This window comes from Myotis nattereri, assembly GCF_964212035.1.
Source record: "Myotis nattereri genome assembly, chromosome: 7".
In the NCBI taxonomy this organism is placed as follows: domain Eukaryota; kingdom Metazoa; phylum Chordata; class Mammalia; order Chiroptera; family Vespertilionidae; genus Myotis; species Myotis nattereri.
Window position 1 is genome coordinate 33,781,746 of NC_138082.1, and position 16,486 is coordinate 33,798,231.

General features: G+C 49.7%; 1 protein-coding gene across 1 annotated transcript in view; it reads left to right on the top strand.

Annotated features, from left to right (window-relative positions):
• Positions 1–16,486, top strand: part of AGAP1 (ArfGAP with GTPase domain, ankyrin repeat and PH domain 1) — a gene marked incomplete at its 5' end in the record, with an annotated part of 295,221 nt that overhangs the window by 236,842 nt on the left and 41,893 nt on the right. Inside the window, 3 exons of the mRNA XM_081096019.1 lie at positions 7,912–8,066; positions 11,877–11,967; positions 12,753–12,975. Coding sequence (XP_080952145.1) covers positions 7,912–8,066; positions 11,877–11,967; positions 12,753–12,975 — 469 coding nt within the window. The remainder of the gene's footprint in view (positions 1–7,911; positions 8,067–11,876; positions 11,968–12,752; positions 12,976–16,486) is intronic.

The following is a 16,486-nucleotide window of genomic DNA, read 5'->3' on the forward strand; positions in this document are numbered from 1 at the left end:
ATCTGTAAACTAGGGAGATGACGCCTACAGCAGAGGTTGTGATGACAGGTCTGGAGTCACTGTCCAGAGGCATGTAAGACAGCGCCTCCTGCTGGCCACTAGTAGTACTTACCTCATGCCGGGAGTGCCACAAATTGCTGTCACTCAAACGTTTGAGCATCATTTACGTAACAGGAAGCAAATTCAACACAAAATGTCCTAAAGTAGTAAGAGGGGGATTTAAAAGTGAGCTCTTTCCCCCCGGACTTTTAAATCTATCCTTCCCAGCTCCATTTACTGTCCTGAACAGAATCGTCAGAGTGGACATTGGCTCTGGACTAACACAGGCCTGGATCGATCCCAGCTCTGCCTTTGGGTGGTTCCTGGGTCTCACCTTCCCCCGCTCGGGGTTCCTTCTCCAAAAAGGAAACACTAAAACCTGCCTGGAAGCATAACTGAAGAAGCTGAGTTGAGCTGCAGAGCCCCTACCAGAGCCGGCACAGGTGGCAGCGACCACGGAGGTCCTTGCAAAATCGTTATAAAGACCTGATTGATAGGAAAACAACTCCAAGAGCACACCGTATCTGTGGCCATGTTTTAAGCCTGGTGAGTGTGTCCGTCCAGGGCAGAACTGGCCAAGGCAAGCCCTGGTCCATGTGAATAGCAAGGATCAAGACCTCATGCAGACAAAGTCAGACTTGGGAAACCCTGTCATGAGAAATGACTCCAGAGTTGACTTTTGGGGGAAGAAGTAAGTTTGCTTGTTTACCCAGCCCTCGACTTTTAACACCTTTCGTACCGCTCACGAGCTTTCTCGTGTTTCACGCGCCATCTGTTACGGACCTTAGATGTCAACACACTGTCTTGTCCACATCGAATGAAGCGATCTCATTGGTGGAAACCGTGCCGGTCAATCTACGAAAAACTATATAATTGCACGAACCCAAAAAGCATTGTAGTTACATTGTATTTTAGTCATTCAAGTAGTCTTCGTCTTCAAGTTCCTGGCGCTTTTAGAAAATGTTTTACGCAGTACCATACGTTAAAAAAGTACTAGGAACTTTAATTGTTTAATTGTTTTTGTAAATAAAAATGTTATAATTATTGAAAAACAACACCTAAAGTGCATTATGATCTGTAGTTATGATTATTTAAATAACGTGCAGTTTGCCCAAAAACGTGCCGTCCCTGGCGTATGCCTTAGAGATTTCTATGCGGTACGAAATGTGTTAAGAGGATGATATTGATCCTCGGAGCTTGGAGCAGCACCTGGGGCGGATGGACTCCTGCAGGGCCACATCTGATTCCCACGCTGGGCTCTGAGCAGAAGACGAAGCCCTAGGCCTCGCAGCATGCCGAGCCCACGCCTGCCTCTGAAAAGTGACGGATGGGAGCTGGAGTGAGCACAGATACAGAGCCCTGCTCCGTGACTGGATAGAGTAAGGCAGGTGCCTCTAGCAGATCTCCCTAACCCGAAAGCCTGGCCCTGACCCCTCTGTCTTCCACATCCTGAATGTTCTCAGTGGGCACCCGATAACTTATTTTTTCAGGAGGTTTTAGGCACCCTCCTTCATGGAGGAAAGGTGTGGCACCCAACCGTTCTGGAAGCCCAATCGAATAGGATGGAGTTTCTTGCCGCCTGGTGCCCAGGCTGCTGCCCCCACTCTTCCCCGGTGTTAGGGAGAGACAGGCCCCCTTTGTGTTTCCGGAGAGTCTTCCTGTGATGACATTTGCAGCAGACGTTCCTAACTTCGTGGCCTGCCTCTGGGGACTGGCATTCATCCTGCTCTTGTCCTACATGAAGCACAGCGTGACCCTCTGCTGGACTCAGGCTCAGCAGACCCAGCTACCAAAGCCACAGCTTGCAGAAGTATGTACCCGAGAGCCATGACCTGCACGTCTTCATAATGGCCAGAAAATGTATCTTTTTCTGTTTGTGTAAAATAAATAACTTCTCAAGTGGGAGGAGGGAGTGTTTTTATATCGTGTTGTTGGGTGTGTGTTTTTTCTTCACAATCTGGAACCATATTCTTCAGGTTTCCTTCACGTTTATCTTTTCCTACCAAAATGAAAGGAAAATTGAACATGAATAAAACCTGACTTTTTACATTATGGTGGATTCCGGCTGACATCGTAAATGCGTGTGGTTTTCACCATCACTGAGTAAAATATCTAAACCACATGCCTATGTATTACATGCTTTGAGAGAAGAAATACTGAAGTATTTTACAAAATGGATGGCTAAAAAAAATTAGCATAAAAGCCCGGGGCTGTGGATGTAGCCCCGCGTAATCTCATAGGGCCTACATTATTGTGCTAGACCTAGCAGATACCTTCCATCTCAGTGGTGGTGGTTACCTGGAGAATTGGGTTAAGAAGGATTCTGCGGCTGCATCAGGCTCCCTGGGATCAGGTCTGAATGTCTTTCCCAGCCAAAGAAAGTGAGGAAAACACACCTTCATCATCCCAGCCCACCTGGGGCTTCTGGCAGATAAGCTGGTGTGAAGAGGGCAGGGTGGCCTGTTCGCAGGGCCCAGCTAGGGGATGGCAGGAGAACCAAGTGTGTGCAGAAGAGCGGACCCCAAAGGTGGGAGCCCTCAAGGACGTGAAGAAAATGTTGACATGGAGATGCGGGCAGAAACTGGGAGAAACCCATTGCTAACCCTCACTTGTTAATGAGAACAAAACAACCTCGCCTTGCTGTTAACATGTCCATCCGGGCACTGGCGTGTCTCCTAAAACAGGTGCCCTGATTCTGTGACAACAGAGGGCGGCTCTTCCCCTGTGGCTCGGCTGCCATATCGTAAGATCATTTCTAAATGGTGACCCCCAGAAGCCTCTGGGAGTCTGGCGCCTGTCGGCCACCTCTGCCGTGGACTCGTCCATCCTCTGCGCTGAATGCAGTCCTGTCACACGGTTTAGGTGACGCATTTTCACCCTGTGTTCAATCTTACATGTGTCAGGAAGAACACTTAGCCGTGTGGATAGAAACGGGCGTCAGCGTTTGGGTGCCCGGTGTGTAGGGAGCCTGGGGCTGGGATCAGGGAAGCCCTTGGACAGCGGGCCTCTGCAGGCACACCGAGTCCTAAATTCAGAAGAGACCAGAGTCTACCGCAGTGTCACTGCACACGTCACGCCTGCCTCTCACCAACGCTGGTGAGCCATCCTGCACCGGTTTGGCACAAGGTCTGGATCCTCGTGGCCTTGGCTAAAGCACCAGGCAGTCCTCCTCTTCCCTGAAGACAGGCGGAGGCATCTGTCCGTCTCTTCTCCGCTCTCACCGCTCCCCCAAAATGCATCCTTGTCAGGCGACTCCTGTTGAAAACAACTTCCAAATGTGAAACAGTTGCAGCTGCTTTGAGCCCTTTAACCCTTTGCAAGGATTCCGCAAAAATAATTGATGACTGATTGGCCCATTAACCTTTAAAAAAAAAAAAGTTTGACAGCCCGGCCTCGTGTAATGAGGAGGGCTTCCTTGTGAAACCAGGCTGATGGCTGAGTTGCTTGCCCCTGAAGAGGCGAAATTAGCCCCACGGGGCCTCGTCTGCATAGAAACTGGACGCAATTAGTGTAATATCCGGTATTATTAATGTCGTTGGGAATAATTGGGAAGGTTGGTTTCGACAGGTTCATGGTGCTAAAATACTATTATAGTGGACCTTTCCACAGCTAACCGTTAAACACGGAAAACTGTTTAAATCCCTGTGAGCCCAATCACAAAACTTTATTAAACAGCCAGGCCCTGGAATGTCACGCTGGGAAACAGCACGCTTCTTTCTTTCTGGCCACGGGGGTGGTGGGACTTTGATTTTTCACCATGGGGGGGCCCGGGGCTGGAATTCCTTGGATCCCCGCGTGTCTCTCCAACTAAGAAACACGCTTTTCACGTGGGTGTCATCAGAAATTTCTGCAGCCAGAATTCCATTGAACGGAATGAATTAAATATAAGCCGCCGGAATTGTCACTAAGAGTGGGTTTGTATTAGTGAGATGAAACCACTCGAAATGAGACATGACAAGGTACGTCCTCGCCGTCCGAGCACTCATTCTTCACGTTGGGAGTGAGGTCAAGAGAGAAGAGAAATGCCGGTCTGTCTTCCTGACTGATTGGCCTCAAGCTGCCAATTCTTGTTTTCCTCGTTTTCCACCCAGTTGCTGATCCCTGAAATAGCGTCGCAGAGCCGCTTCCTAAAAATGTGTTGGGACCCCTCTGGCCCATCGGTGATCTGAACAGCTTGTCCAGCCGATAATCGTTCTTCTTTGAACATGTTAATTGCTGTCTCTACAGAAGAAGGGAAGGTATTTGGGTCCCAGGATCTCCTACTATTTACCTGAGTGTTGTGGTCACTGCAGTGGTACGGACGTGCTGGCGAGGATTAGCCTACAGGTTGTCCAGGTGGTGGCCTGAGGAGAGGACAAGGCAGCAGGCTGGAGGCTCCCCAGGGGAGTCTTTTCTCCATGGATTAGTCAGGACTGGGGTTGGAGGTGACAGAAGCCACTTTTAAAAGGGTTTAGGCCAAAAAAAGGAGGGGACAATGGGTTGCTCCTACAGCCACGGGAAGGAGGCTGGTGGGGTGCCAGTCTGTGGTCAGCAGCGTTCTCGCCTGGCACAGGTGGTGGCCTTGATGTTTCCTTCCCGTGGAGGGAAGAGGCACCTGAACCTCTGGGAAGAGGGGAAGGGGCGCTGAGGCCCCAACTCAGATGTGATGACCTGGAGGACACTCAGATCCTGTGTCCCCTCCCAGAGCAAAGCAGAGCAGCCAGGAGCGTCACATGCTCCGATTGTCCTGGTGTGGGTGGAACTGTCCCTCCTCCCCAGGCTGACTGCTAACTGGTCAGGAAGCCGTGTACCTAGGAAAGTGGCCTCTGGACAGTGCCCAGCTTATCACTGCCACACCCATTGCACCGTGTCACCGGAGCCACGCGACAATAGGAGAAATGCTCCCCAGTAGCCATGCGTCACACCCCAGCATTCTCCAGACGTGGCCAGTTATAAAGATTATGACGCTACTGACAAGCTGGTGAGGGATATTTGGGACAACTACTTCTGAAAGAGCCACCATCTTGCCCTTCTGACATCAGGGGTAAAGAAACATATCAGGGAAGTGGAGAGACCCGGCTGGCTCCCAGGGGACACCTCAGGAGAGCACCTTTTCTTAATGTCCCTCACGGGGACATTCCTAGTCTGTGGAATGGTTTTCTTCTGAGAACTGGCCAGGAGCTGAGGTGGCTCCGCAGACCTAGGGCTCCGGTAGCCCCATGCTTTCTGGGATCACTGGATGCAGGACTTGGGGTTTCCCTCTGGCACCTTCTTGTAACTTTATTTGTTGAGCCACCGAAATGTCTGGTCCGTAGGCTAGCTTTCGCTTTTGCAGGCATTTATCACTTAATTCTCACAGTTCTGGGTTTTTGACTCATGGGAGGGAGAGGGTGGGCTTGCGGCTTGGAGTTCATGCCTCATACAGGTCAGTCATTGGAATAAAAAGTGTGTTTTGTAGGGAAGGCCCTGCCACACATCTTACCGGCTGTATGGCTGGGCAGACCGAGGTAGAAGGAAATGGAGAGGAAGGTGCAACAAGGTGGGGGGAGGGGGGGCATTGGTGAACAGTGTTGTCACTGATCAGATGGCAGTGGGAAGAGGGAGGGTGTGGAATCTGGGTGATTTTGAATTTTATGACTAGAATTAACATTTTAATCAGTAACAAATCGTGAAACCCTAAGAGGAGCATTTGTGGACTAAAGCCAGTCTGGTGTGTGCCTGTTAATTTGATGTGAGAACCAAATATTTGAAGAGTATCAGTATGTGTGCATTGTTTAAATCATTTTAATTTTGGGGTCAGAGAAACAGACGTGAGAACTGTCCCATGTCAGAAGTGATTCCAGAGCTAGAAAGAAATCTTCAGTTGAGCAGAGTAAACAGATGGCAGGCCTGCCGCGTGCCCCCTCCTGCCCCAGGACAGACATTGCTAATGGATCACCTTCTCCTGCTCCAGGCGGAGTTAGGAAGGAGAGGCGAACCATCGTGTGTCACTCCCACAGGAGCTCAGACTTGACAGAGCCCTACCGATCACCTTCAAGATGCTGAATTCCCTGCAGGCTCCCCTGACAGGGCCACACGGGGCTTGAGCCCTCCAGGGAGTGCACCCCAGAAGCTGTCTCTTCCATCTGGGGATAGCTCTGAGGCGAGAGAACCCCCTGAACGTAGAGACAGAAACGTTTAGTGGCACCGAAGGTGCCGGGAAAGGAAAACTGTCCAGACGTAAAAAGAACAAGAGGTGGGGGGTGGGAGGAGCTTGATCTGAAGGTGATGGAGCAGCCATAGAGTAGGTGCTGGAGAGCAGTGCCCTTGGAAGTTTGCAAGAAATGAACCCACAACGGTTTTGCAAAAAGGGGCGTCCACCTTCCCTACGTTCGGGACCCTTCAGAGCCAGTTCCACAGATTTAAGGACAACTCACCAGGAGGTGACCTTCTAAAAGAGCAGCAGTGCTGGTTTTACATTGAACACAGAACCATTAACATCAGAGCTTGTGAAGATTTCACGCAACAGTGTCCCAGCCCCATTTCCTGGCAATGCGCGCAGTGGCTTAGGGAAGGGGTCCCCCAGGCCTGGCTGGCGTTAGGGAGGACATGAGCATCCCCTTCCTGGGCCCCGGGGTCAATGGAGTGAGGTGGGAGGAGCCTCCCAGCCAGAGAGTGAGGGCTGCTTCCCTCCTGAGACTGAAGGGAAGGAGGTGAGGACGGCCGGATGTGGTTGTAGTTGCTTCGGGAGGAGCTGAGTGAGCATCCATGTCTGGGGGCCGAGGGCTCCTGGTGAAGTCGGGTCTCAAGAGCCCAAGAGCAGCAGGGAGCACAGCAGAGGTCAGGGGCCGAAGGTCAGGGGTTGTGAGGGGTGAGGGTACTTGGGAGATGGGCAAGAGGAGCGGAGATTGTGGGAGGCAGAGGCTGGCCCAGTAGGTGGGTGAGCCGAGTGGCCATGGTCAGATGACTAAGATGATAATTAACAGACGCAGCGGTCAGCTAGGCAGGTCGGCGGGTTCTTATCCTTATTGATAACGACTGCTCACCAGGTGACGCGATGCAGTGAGTTCACAGCCCAGTGACTGGAAACTTGGAATCAGATGAGATGAGGCGCCCAGTAGTCCAGCGGGAGAGTGCCTAGCGGTTATTCGTGGCGGGTCTTGCTGCTTGTATGTGCCGCCTCCTCTCTTGCTCTGTGGCAGGGACAGGTAGTGAGGCATTTATGGGGTGTCCCCTGAGTTAGCACATGTCACTTAGCCAGTGGGAAACGCTCCGAAGCGGGTGGCCTTTCCCCTGCTGTAGGGGTGAGGAAAGGGGCCTGGGAGGCTCCAGGACTCGCCCGAAGAGCCCGATATGGAAAGCGGCCTGGCAGGATTTGATGCAAGTTCGAACCATCCTGGTCCAGGCTGTCGCCCATGGGAAGGCTTTAATTCCATCGTCTCCAGACGAGGAGAGACAGTGGGATCCCAGCAGCCTGGAAGGGACTTCCTGATGGAAAAGAACAGAAACCCAGGCACCCTCCCTGCTGTGGTGCATGTGTGGGTCTACACACACATGCAACCAAGACCCCAAAACTGTACCCGGAGATTCTCAGCACTAACTTAGTTTCGCCCCACAGGTGTGGATGGTTGGCATAAGTTACAGGGCACGTTCCTGTGTTGCTTCTGCTGTGCCCATCACAGAGACGCTGCCATCGTACACGGATTTTCCTTTCCTCACCCCCTGGGCACTGAGGGAGACCTCGCTGAACCACTCTGGCTGCGGAACCAGACCTTGAGTGTTTGCCGGTCTGTGGACTCAGCTCTGCGCTGTGGTGGGCGCGGTGGAACCCAAAGGCACCTTTATGACTGCGGACTGGCGGAGGGCCCGTGGTCACATGAAGCTAAACTCTTCATCCCCACCCCTCTGTTTCAGAGCAAGAAGAAAACTTTGAGTTTATCATTGTGTCCCTCACTGGCCAGACGTGGCACTTTGAAGCCACCACGTATGAAGAGAGAGACGCGTGGGTCCAAGCCATCGAGAGCCAGATCCTTGCCAGCTTGCAGTCATGTGAGAGCAGCAAGAATAAGGTAAGGCCCCAGCCAGTGTGTCTTGGTTAGTTGGGCATCGCCCTATGCCCCATGCACCGAGGGGTTGCTGGTTCGATTCTCGTCAGGGCACATGCCAGGGTTACAGCTCAATCCCCAGTGGGTGGCGTGCAGGAGGCAGCCCATCGATGTGTCACTCTCATATCCAAGTTTCTCTCTCTCTCTCTTTCTGTCTCCCTTCTCCTCTCTCTAAAAATCATGTTAAAAAATCTTTATGATAAAGGTAAGGCCCTTAGGAAGCTGCCCCCCAAAATCAAGGGCAGCTGCTCATTAAAGGGGTGTGGAGGCCTAATGATGCCCAGGGGAGCGCAAAGCATCATTGACACGTGACTGACAAGATCCTAGTCCTCTAGTTTCTAAGCAAAAAGCTAACTGGTAGAAAAGATTGGGGAAGACTTTGTGCCAATACGTATCAAATATCATGTCAGTCTCGTAGCTTAACCATGTTCCTAAGGCCATACATCCCATTGAAATCTGTATTCTCTCAACTAATCCCAAATCCCACCTTTTTATTGCAAGTGATGGAATCTTTGGGATTCTTGTCGCTTTTGTGGCCACATTTGTTATTTCAGGCAGAACATACTCAGGAAAAGAATGCAGACAGAAAAGATGCACCCTTCTGTTCTCATAAATGAACAAAATTCAAGTCCCTGTCAACTTAGACACTGACTCCTGATACAGACGTAAACAAAAGTAAACACATGGGCGCATGAGCACATACGTGAGCACATGTGTGAGCATGCAGGAAGTTGTCCATTTGCTCAGCTCTGCCATAAAGTCTTTTTGTGTTTTTTTTCAGTAATTAGAGGTACTTACTTTGCATTTGTGTAGCCAGGAGAAGCTAAATGACTTCACTCTGCATTTTGTAGACCCTGCCCCGTGATATTCCAGGAACAAGAGTCATTCTTCCCATTTTCTTCTTCCCAACAGGGATTTCTTCAACCTCATTGTTTTAATGCTTGGATGTTTTTAACTCCTTTTCTGGGGCATTTTAGAGTCCTAGAGAACATTTTCAAACTATAGTTAACTCGAAACTAAGAGAAAGGATATTGTCCACCGACCTGCAGTTTCATTTGTAACAATTTAAAGAAATTTCTGCCCATGATTTATGTGCAGCTCTGTCAGGGGAAGGAGTGTATCTCTCAGAAAGATGGAGTGTCTTATTTTATTACCCTCTTTACCCAGGGTAAACCAGTCATTATTATTATAATGTAATTTGCTGCTCTTTTTAAAAGTGGTTTTATACCAAGGTGGGCTGAGTCGCTGCCTCTCACTCTCGAGCATCTCAGCTTCATAGTCACGGCCACAGATGTGCTCCCAGAGCGAACGAAGATGCCCGGTCTCCTCGCCAGCGGGGAGCCGCGGCGCGTGCCACCCACCGAACGTGGGGATGAAGTTTCAGAGCAGGAGTGCGGAGAGCCAGGGTTGTTGAACAAACACATCTCCAAGTTCAGTACAAAATCATAGCATCTCGGTCAGACGGAATCAGAGGATCTGGAAGCATGTCGCCTTTTCCCTCACACCTGGCCAGCTCCTGTCCGCTCGCCGTGAAACTCGAGGCATCACCTTGGGGCCTGAGGCGCACACCAGCCGTGAATGCGGCCCCGTTTCTCCCCCTAGACGTGTGCACGCACAGGCAGGCGCTTTCCCAGGCGGACTCACTGAGCGGGAGGAGGGAAGGCTCACGCCTGGGCGTGGCTTAACAGGTGTGCGCATGTGCACATGGAAGTAATACCCACAAACAGTAGCTTGAAGGCAAAATACTGACTAGTTGAGAATGAGCTACAAGGTGTCTTAGCTGCCTGTGGATAATTCAGTAGATAGCAGGTGGAGACAAATATATACACCCATGTGCTGCAGAAATGATACAGGGAGAGAGAGAGACAGCCGACACATCCCTGCTTGTGTGTACACGTGCGCGCACGGGCACACACACACACACTCGAGGTGCCAACATACTAGTAAACAGTTAAACATACTTTGAATACCTGGGTATCTAGCCGAAGGCATAAAACCCCAATAAGGCATGGTGCTACCTAGACAGTAGCAATTAATAAATTACATTATTAGGTGGTAAGCAATAAATTATTTCATACCAAACATGAAGATAGTTTGACTTATGAAGAATTCTTAAACAAAAATCAAGCTTATTCTAAATTTCCTCTGAACTGTAGTTGGCTTTTACCATTACATTAAATGTATGCGATGTAAGCCTTAAGAACGGTACCTATTCCTTTACCTGACGTCTCGACATTCAGGAATTGATCCTCAGTGAATAATCCGGGATTTGTGCAGAGCTTTAGCACTCTTTACAATGGAGAAACTGGGACCAACCTGAATGTCCATCAGAGTGAACGTCGTAAATAAATTACCAGAAGTGGAATATCATGCAGCCATTTAAAATGGTGATGTTGTACGTATTATCACTTACTGCAAACATATATCCAAAAAGAAAAAAGGCAGGTTAAGTAGGGTAAATGGAATATCTGATGATGATTATGGCTCTAATCTCAATCTAAATAAGACTAAAGTGACTAACACTTCTTCCAGGAGGAGGAAAGCAGAGGGTGGCCACAGAATAAGAGGCAGGAAGGAGAGAGAACAGAGAGAGCTGTGGGGGTGGCAGTGAGGAAACCTGAGCTGTAGACCACACGATTTTTTTTATGCAGAAGTCCTGTCCTCTGTGAAGTGCTACTTGGATGTTGTCTGTCCTGATGGAGTCACCAGCGGGAGATAACTTCTTTTCTCAAGAAAACACACCATGGGGGGAGGATGAAGAGGGTAAAAGGGCCACATATATGGTGATGGAAGGAGAGTAGACTTTGGGTGGTGAGCACACAATGAAATAAGAAATGATGTGTCACAGAATTATAAACTGGGAACGCATATAATGTATTAACTAATGTCACCCCAATAAATTCAGTAATAAAAAAATGAAAAAAAATAAAAATAAATAAAAATAAAAATAAAATGGTGATGCTGGAGAAAACAGGGCCGCATGGAGAGACGACAGTGTCTCATTAGGCAACCTGGCAGGTTTCAAAGCAATATATACCATGTGGCTTGTTAAGAAGCACTGACCTGTGTACAGATGTGCTTAGGGAAAGACTGCAAGAATAGATATCAAAATGTTAATAAAACTTAATTGTGATGACCCTATCATAGTTTATAGATTTTCATGTTCTTTTCCTCCTTCGATGTTGTCCTCACGTGCTTAGAGAAGACATTCAAGTGTGAGTTTAAGAAGAACCACGCCCAGCCACTGCCCCACTCCTCCCTGCCCCACACAGGCTAGTGACTTTGTTGTAGCAACTGAGACAGTTTGAGGAAACATCACGGGTGGTGTGGCCGTGGTCTCCTGGCCAGGAATCATGACGTTTGTCTTAACGATGCCGATGAAGCCTGACCCTTCTCTTATAAGCGGAAAACTTGTTTTTCATTCTGTACTCTTCACACCAAGTAGACACACGGCAGTGAAAGCACATTAACCAGTTACGTTCCCCAGGCGGCGGGTTGTCCCCGTTCCGACACAAAGGGTCCAGCACATGCCTTTGTCGTCATGTCTCGTAGGATCATTCTCACCCAATAAATCTTAACATGGGGGTGCCCTCACAGCGCCTTCTCAGCGTGACTTTTTCCTGAAGATACTGGAAGAGGAAAAATTGTTTGAAATTGCCCTCCTGCCATATTTGCTCACAATCTGTTTGAATTTTCTTTGGTGTTATGAGTAGACATCTGTGTTTCTCTCAGGTTTCTCATATCTTGCATTTGTGTGTCTTCTTGTATGTCCAGTCCCGGCTGACGAGCCAGAGTGAGGCCATGGCCTTGCAGTCGATACGAAACATCCGAGGGAATTCGCACTGTGTGGACTGTGAGACCCAGAGTAAGTGGGCGCCGGGGAGGCCTGGGCCTCCGCAGTGGAGAGGGTCAGATTGGGTGGGCCCCCTGCGTCTGACTTTTTTAGTTCCTGTGGCGCTGTAATAGTTGGTGCTACCGGAGGGCCCATTTATGGGGAGAAATGTAGAGCCTGAAGGTCAAGTTACAAACACAGCAGGTTGCGTAGCCCGATGCAAGCCAAGCTCTGGCTGCTGCAGTTACTCAGAGAACAAGGGGAGGTGGAGGGGCTGAGATCAGAGACCAGTAGATGACCCATCAACAAAGACTTCGTTATTTTTAAGTCAAACTATCCAGTTTGGGTGAACATGCTGGGAGATATCCCGTCCAGAGTGACGAAGAACTATTTGGCAACGTACATAATGGCACGGACACCCCTCACTTGGCTGTGCCCCTCCAGGAACTAAGCTGGGGTCAGGGGGCAGATCTAGCTTCAGAGGTGTTCCTCACAGCGCTGTTTATAGAGCAGAACCTCACATCGCCAATGGGCAAAAACGAGGAACTGCCCAAACCGGCGATGGCAATTGTCTGTTGGGTGGGAAGTCCCAAGGATTTCCAAAGCCAGATATTTCAGATTAGCCACCAACATGTTCAATTTTGTAAGACACCTTAGATAGCAGCAAGAACTGACCAGGGAGTGTTTTCAAGCCAGACCCCAGGGAGGGGTCTGGATGTGAAGCCTGACTGGCTAGTGTTTTGTTGCTGAGATGCCAAGGGCAGTGCATGAGCAGTGATGGTCTGATCCCACGGGGCCCTCCGCTCTTCTCCCCACAGACCCTAACTGGGCCAGCCTGAACCTGGGAGCCCTCATGTGCATCGAGTGCTCAGGGATCCACCGGAACCTCGGCACCCACCTCTCGCGAGTTCGATCTCTGGACCTGGACGACTGGCCCATCGAGCTCATCAAGGTGATGTCGTCCATTGGGAACGAGCTGGCCAACAGCGTCTGGGAAGAGAATAGCCAGGGGCGGACGAAGCCCTCGCTGGACTCCACAAGGTAAGAACACGGCAAGAGCCCTAACCGGTTTGGATCTGTAGATAGAGTGTCAGCCTGTGGACTGAAAGGTCCCAGGTTCGATTCCGGTCAAGGGCATGTACCTTGGTTGCGGGCACATTCCCAGTAGGAAGTGTGCAGGAGGCAGCTGGTCAATGTGTCTCCCTTATCGATGTTTCTAACTATCCCTCTCCCTTCCTCTCTGAAAAAAATCAATAAGATATATATATAAAAAGAACACGGCAAGGGGTGTGGTTTTGGGGCATTTTGCCAACAGTTGGACACAATTAGAACTGCCCTGGCAACCTGTAGGGGTGCTGCTTAGACCAGCACAGAGATCTGTATTGAAAATGGGTCTTCACAGATGTGGCCAATTTAAACGCCTTCATTGTTTATGTTTGTTTTTTCACCTTGGGGATTCCTCTCCCCTCCTAGAAATGTATTAAGCTTCTAAACTTATGAATGCATCACTTTAATTAATACATTGCTAATAGCAGTAAGCTGCACCATTAAGACCAATTATGAATTTCTGATTCTTTAATTTTGTTATTTTTAGATCTTTGATAAGCATCTACTCAATTGACATACACACACAAAATAAGTGAGTTCATGGTAACAAAATATATTTTATTTCCTAAAATATATTTCTAACTTGTTTAATCAGACAAATTTGGCATAATCCTCATTAATGTTAATTGTTACCCAATGTAAAAATCGCATTTATTTTGAGGCCATTTAGTTTCTCGTCTTCCACTTACAGCTATGATAAACCAGTTTTGAGCACACATGCATATTTAATGCACCTGAGGGGTGATAGAACGGCTTCCGAGGGAGCCTCATTCCCGGAGGCAGGACGGACGCTTCCCTCTCCGGGTGTTCGGTTCTGAAGTCAGGTGTGGGGTTCCCTCTCAGCATTCACATCTCAGGGGTGTGGAGGAGCAGGGGGAGGCCATAGGTCTCCCAACCTGAGCACTTTTTAAATTATTTTTGCTGTTGATCAGACAACATGAAAGTCCAAGCAGCGGCCATTGTGAGGGCAAGCAGTGGGTCCCTCCGCTGGGCGACAGTGACGCTCCGAGTGGGTGGGCTCTGGGTCGTTAACACTGAAGAGTGAATTTCTGGTGCCACCTTGGGTTCACTTGGGAGAATGAAGCCGGTGCGTGAGCAGTCCCGCTCCGTGTGTCAGGGCTGCTGCGGGAGGGCGAGGGCGAGAAAGGGTGCGAGGGGCGTGTGTCTCCCACAGCGGAGGTTTGCTGTGTGAGCTCTTGGAAGGTGAGTTGCAGCTGGTGATGAACATGGGCAAGTGTCTTACAGGCTGAACAGAGGGTGCACTTTCAAAATGTATTTATGTTGACTTAACATGAATATGGACATCAGCCTGGTCACCAACTAGGAGCATTCTGAAGAGATTAATTTTTGTTATAATATTTTTTTTGTAGATATAGTTTCCTTGGAAAATATTTAGGTCTGAAAATGAAAAATGAGTGGAAATTGGATTGAGTACAATGTATGAGCACAGAAAAACAATTAAAATGATTAAAATGGGTCAGAAAAAATTAACCTGATGCATTTTACCTGTTTCTATATAAAAGAAGTATATATTCTGTGGTTCATATCATGAACTTGAGAAAAGTTTGTTTTTTCATCTGTCATAATTAGAAGCATTTAGAATGATTGGAAACAAGGATGTGGGTTAATTTTTTAATGGTAACTACTTGACATCAAGGTTATCTTCTCATAAGTGCAGACTGTGTGGGGGTGTTTTAGATTCCGATTCCTGTGTGTGAGTCAGGCCCTTGAGTGTGTCAGTTCCCTCCTATCTAGTGTCACGCACATCACATCTTTATATTTTAGAGTCGTATCAGAGCCTCCCTTCCTCGCAGAGGGGGTGGCTGCCGTTAACCCCCATCCTGGGCTTCCCTAAAGAGCGAGCGGAGCTGGAATTTCTCTCCAAGGCCGGGCAGGGGGGGTGGGGGGGTGTCACCTGGTGTTTCCAGGTAACTTTGGGAATTCAGAAATCTGTACATTCTTAACAAGATAGGCACCTATAAGAATTGAATGTTTCTTTGTGCCTTTAATAATTTTCCCAGGGAGTTTCATGTTTAATTAAATTCAGCAAATACTCTTGACCACCTTCTAGAAAAGAAGTGATAAGTGGTTCTTGTAATTGTCCTGTGGTCAGGGGTGCCCTTGGGGCCAGACAAGGAGGCCAGGGCTGGGCCAAGTTCACAGGACAGAGGGGTTCTCATAGCCGCTGTGCTCCAGGGAAGTCTCGCTAGAGAAAGAGCATCCAAGCTGGACTCGGGAATGTGGGGTGATAGCCAGGCCTGGGGGTGGGGAGGGGGTTAGGCAAAGGCAGGAGTGGGAAGCCCTAGGGCGCCCATTGGGGTTAAATGTGGAAGTCAGTGTGGGGGGCAGTCTCCCACGGGGCTGGTTGTGGGGATGGGTGGTGCCAGAGCCGAGCCGAGGCCTGGGGGAGCCTTGGGGGTGGGAGGGTGGGTAACAGCACCTGAGGGGTGGGCAGAGGGTGAGTTGGTGGGTCTGTTTATGCCTCCGTGTATGTCTGCTTTTCCCAGAAGGACCAAAGGCAGGCAGCAGCGTCATTGGGAGGGATGGCGACGAGGCAGGGAGGCCGTCGGAAGGCGTGGCCCTGGGGGAACAAGCCGTCCTGCATACCCTGTGAGAAATGAAAGAATCTCATCCTGTTAGAACACACAGTCACTCAGACACCCCCACCTGCCCTGCCGCCTGCGGTGTCTGCTAATAGACACGAGGTACTCCAGGTCTGGGCTAGAATCTCCAGGACTCTGGTCTGTGATCTGGTCTGGATCCTGCCTCTCCAAGACGGCAAGGAGACACCCCCACAACCCACCCCTTTGGTCTCCGCGGAACCCATGACGGTCAGAACAAACAGCCGGAAGGGTCTCTCATGTGGCCCTAATGGAACCCTAAAAAGCACTATTTTAGTAACTGTATCTCTAGCCAAGGAAGACCCCAGGGCCATCCTCCCGTCTCATTCTTTGTTTCCTTGAGAAGCTCTGGTCCGTTCGAGTTTGTTCAGAAGATTCGTTCTGACAGTGGGATATAATTAGGAGCGTGCTTTCCTCCTGCAAACACACGCGCGCGCGTGCACACACACATACATATACGGGGTCAGGACCGTGGGGACATAGAACACAGCAGATCCTTCTCCAGGGAAACAGCCACTCCCCAGAACCACCGAGCCTTGGAGTCGCCCAGTCCTGCGGGCAGGGAGTTAGGGAAACAGGTGCCTCCGCCCAGCGGACAGGCCGTGTGCTCCTGGTCCCTGCACCCTGGTCAGGCGGCCTCGGCCGGCTCGTAATTGGTTCCAGAGATTCTCAGCCACCCTGAGCACTGCCGGTCCAACCTCACCAGCACTGTGATCAATCGAAGCTGACGGCGGCGAAGCCGTATTGACTTCCCATTCCTAAACCGGGGAACCATTAGTCAAGAAAAGCATCTTTTAATTACTCCCAGGAAGAAAAAAAAAAAT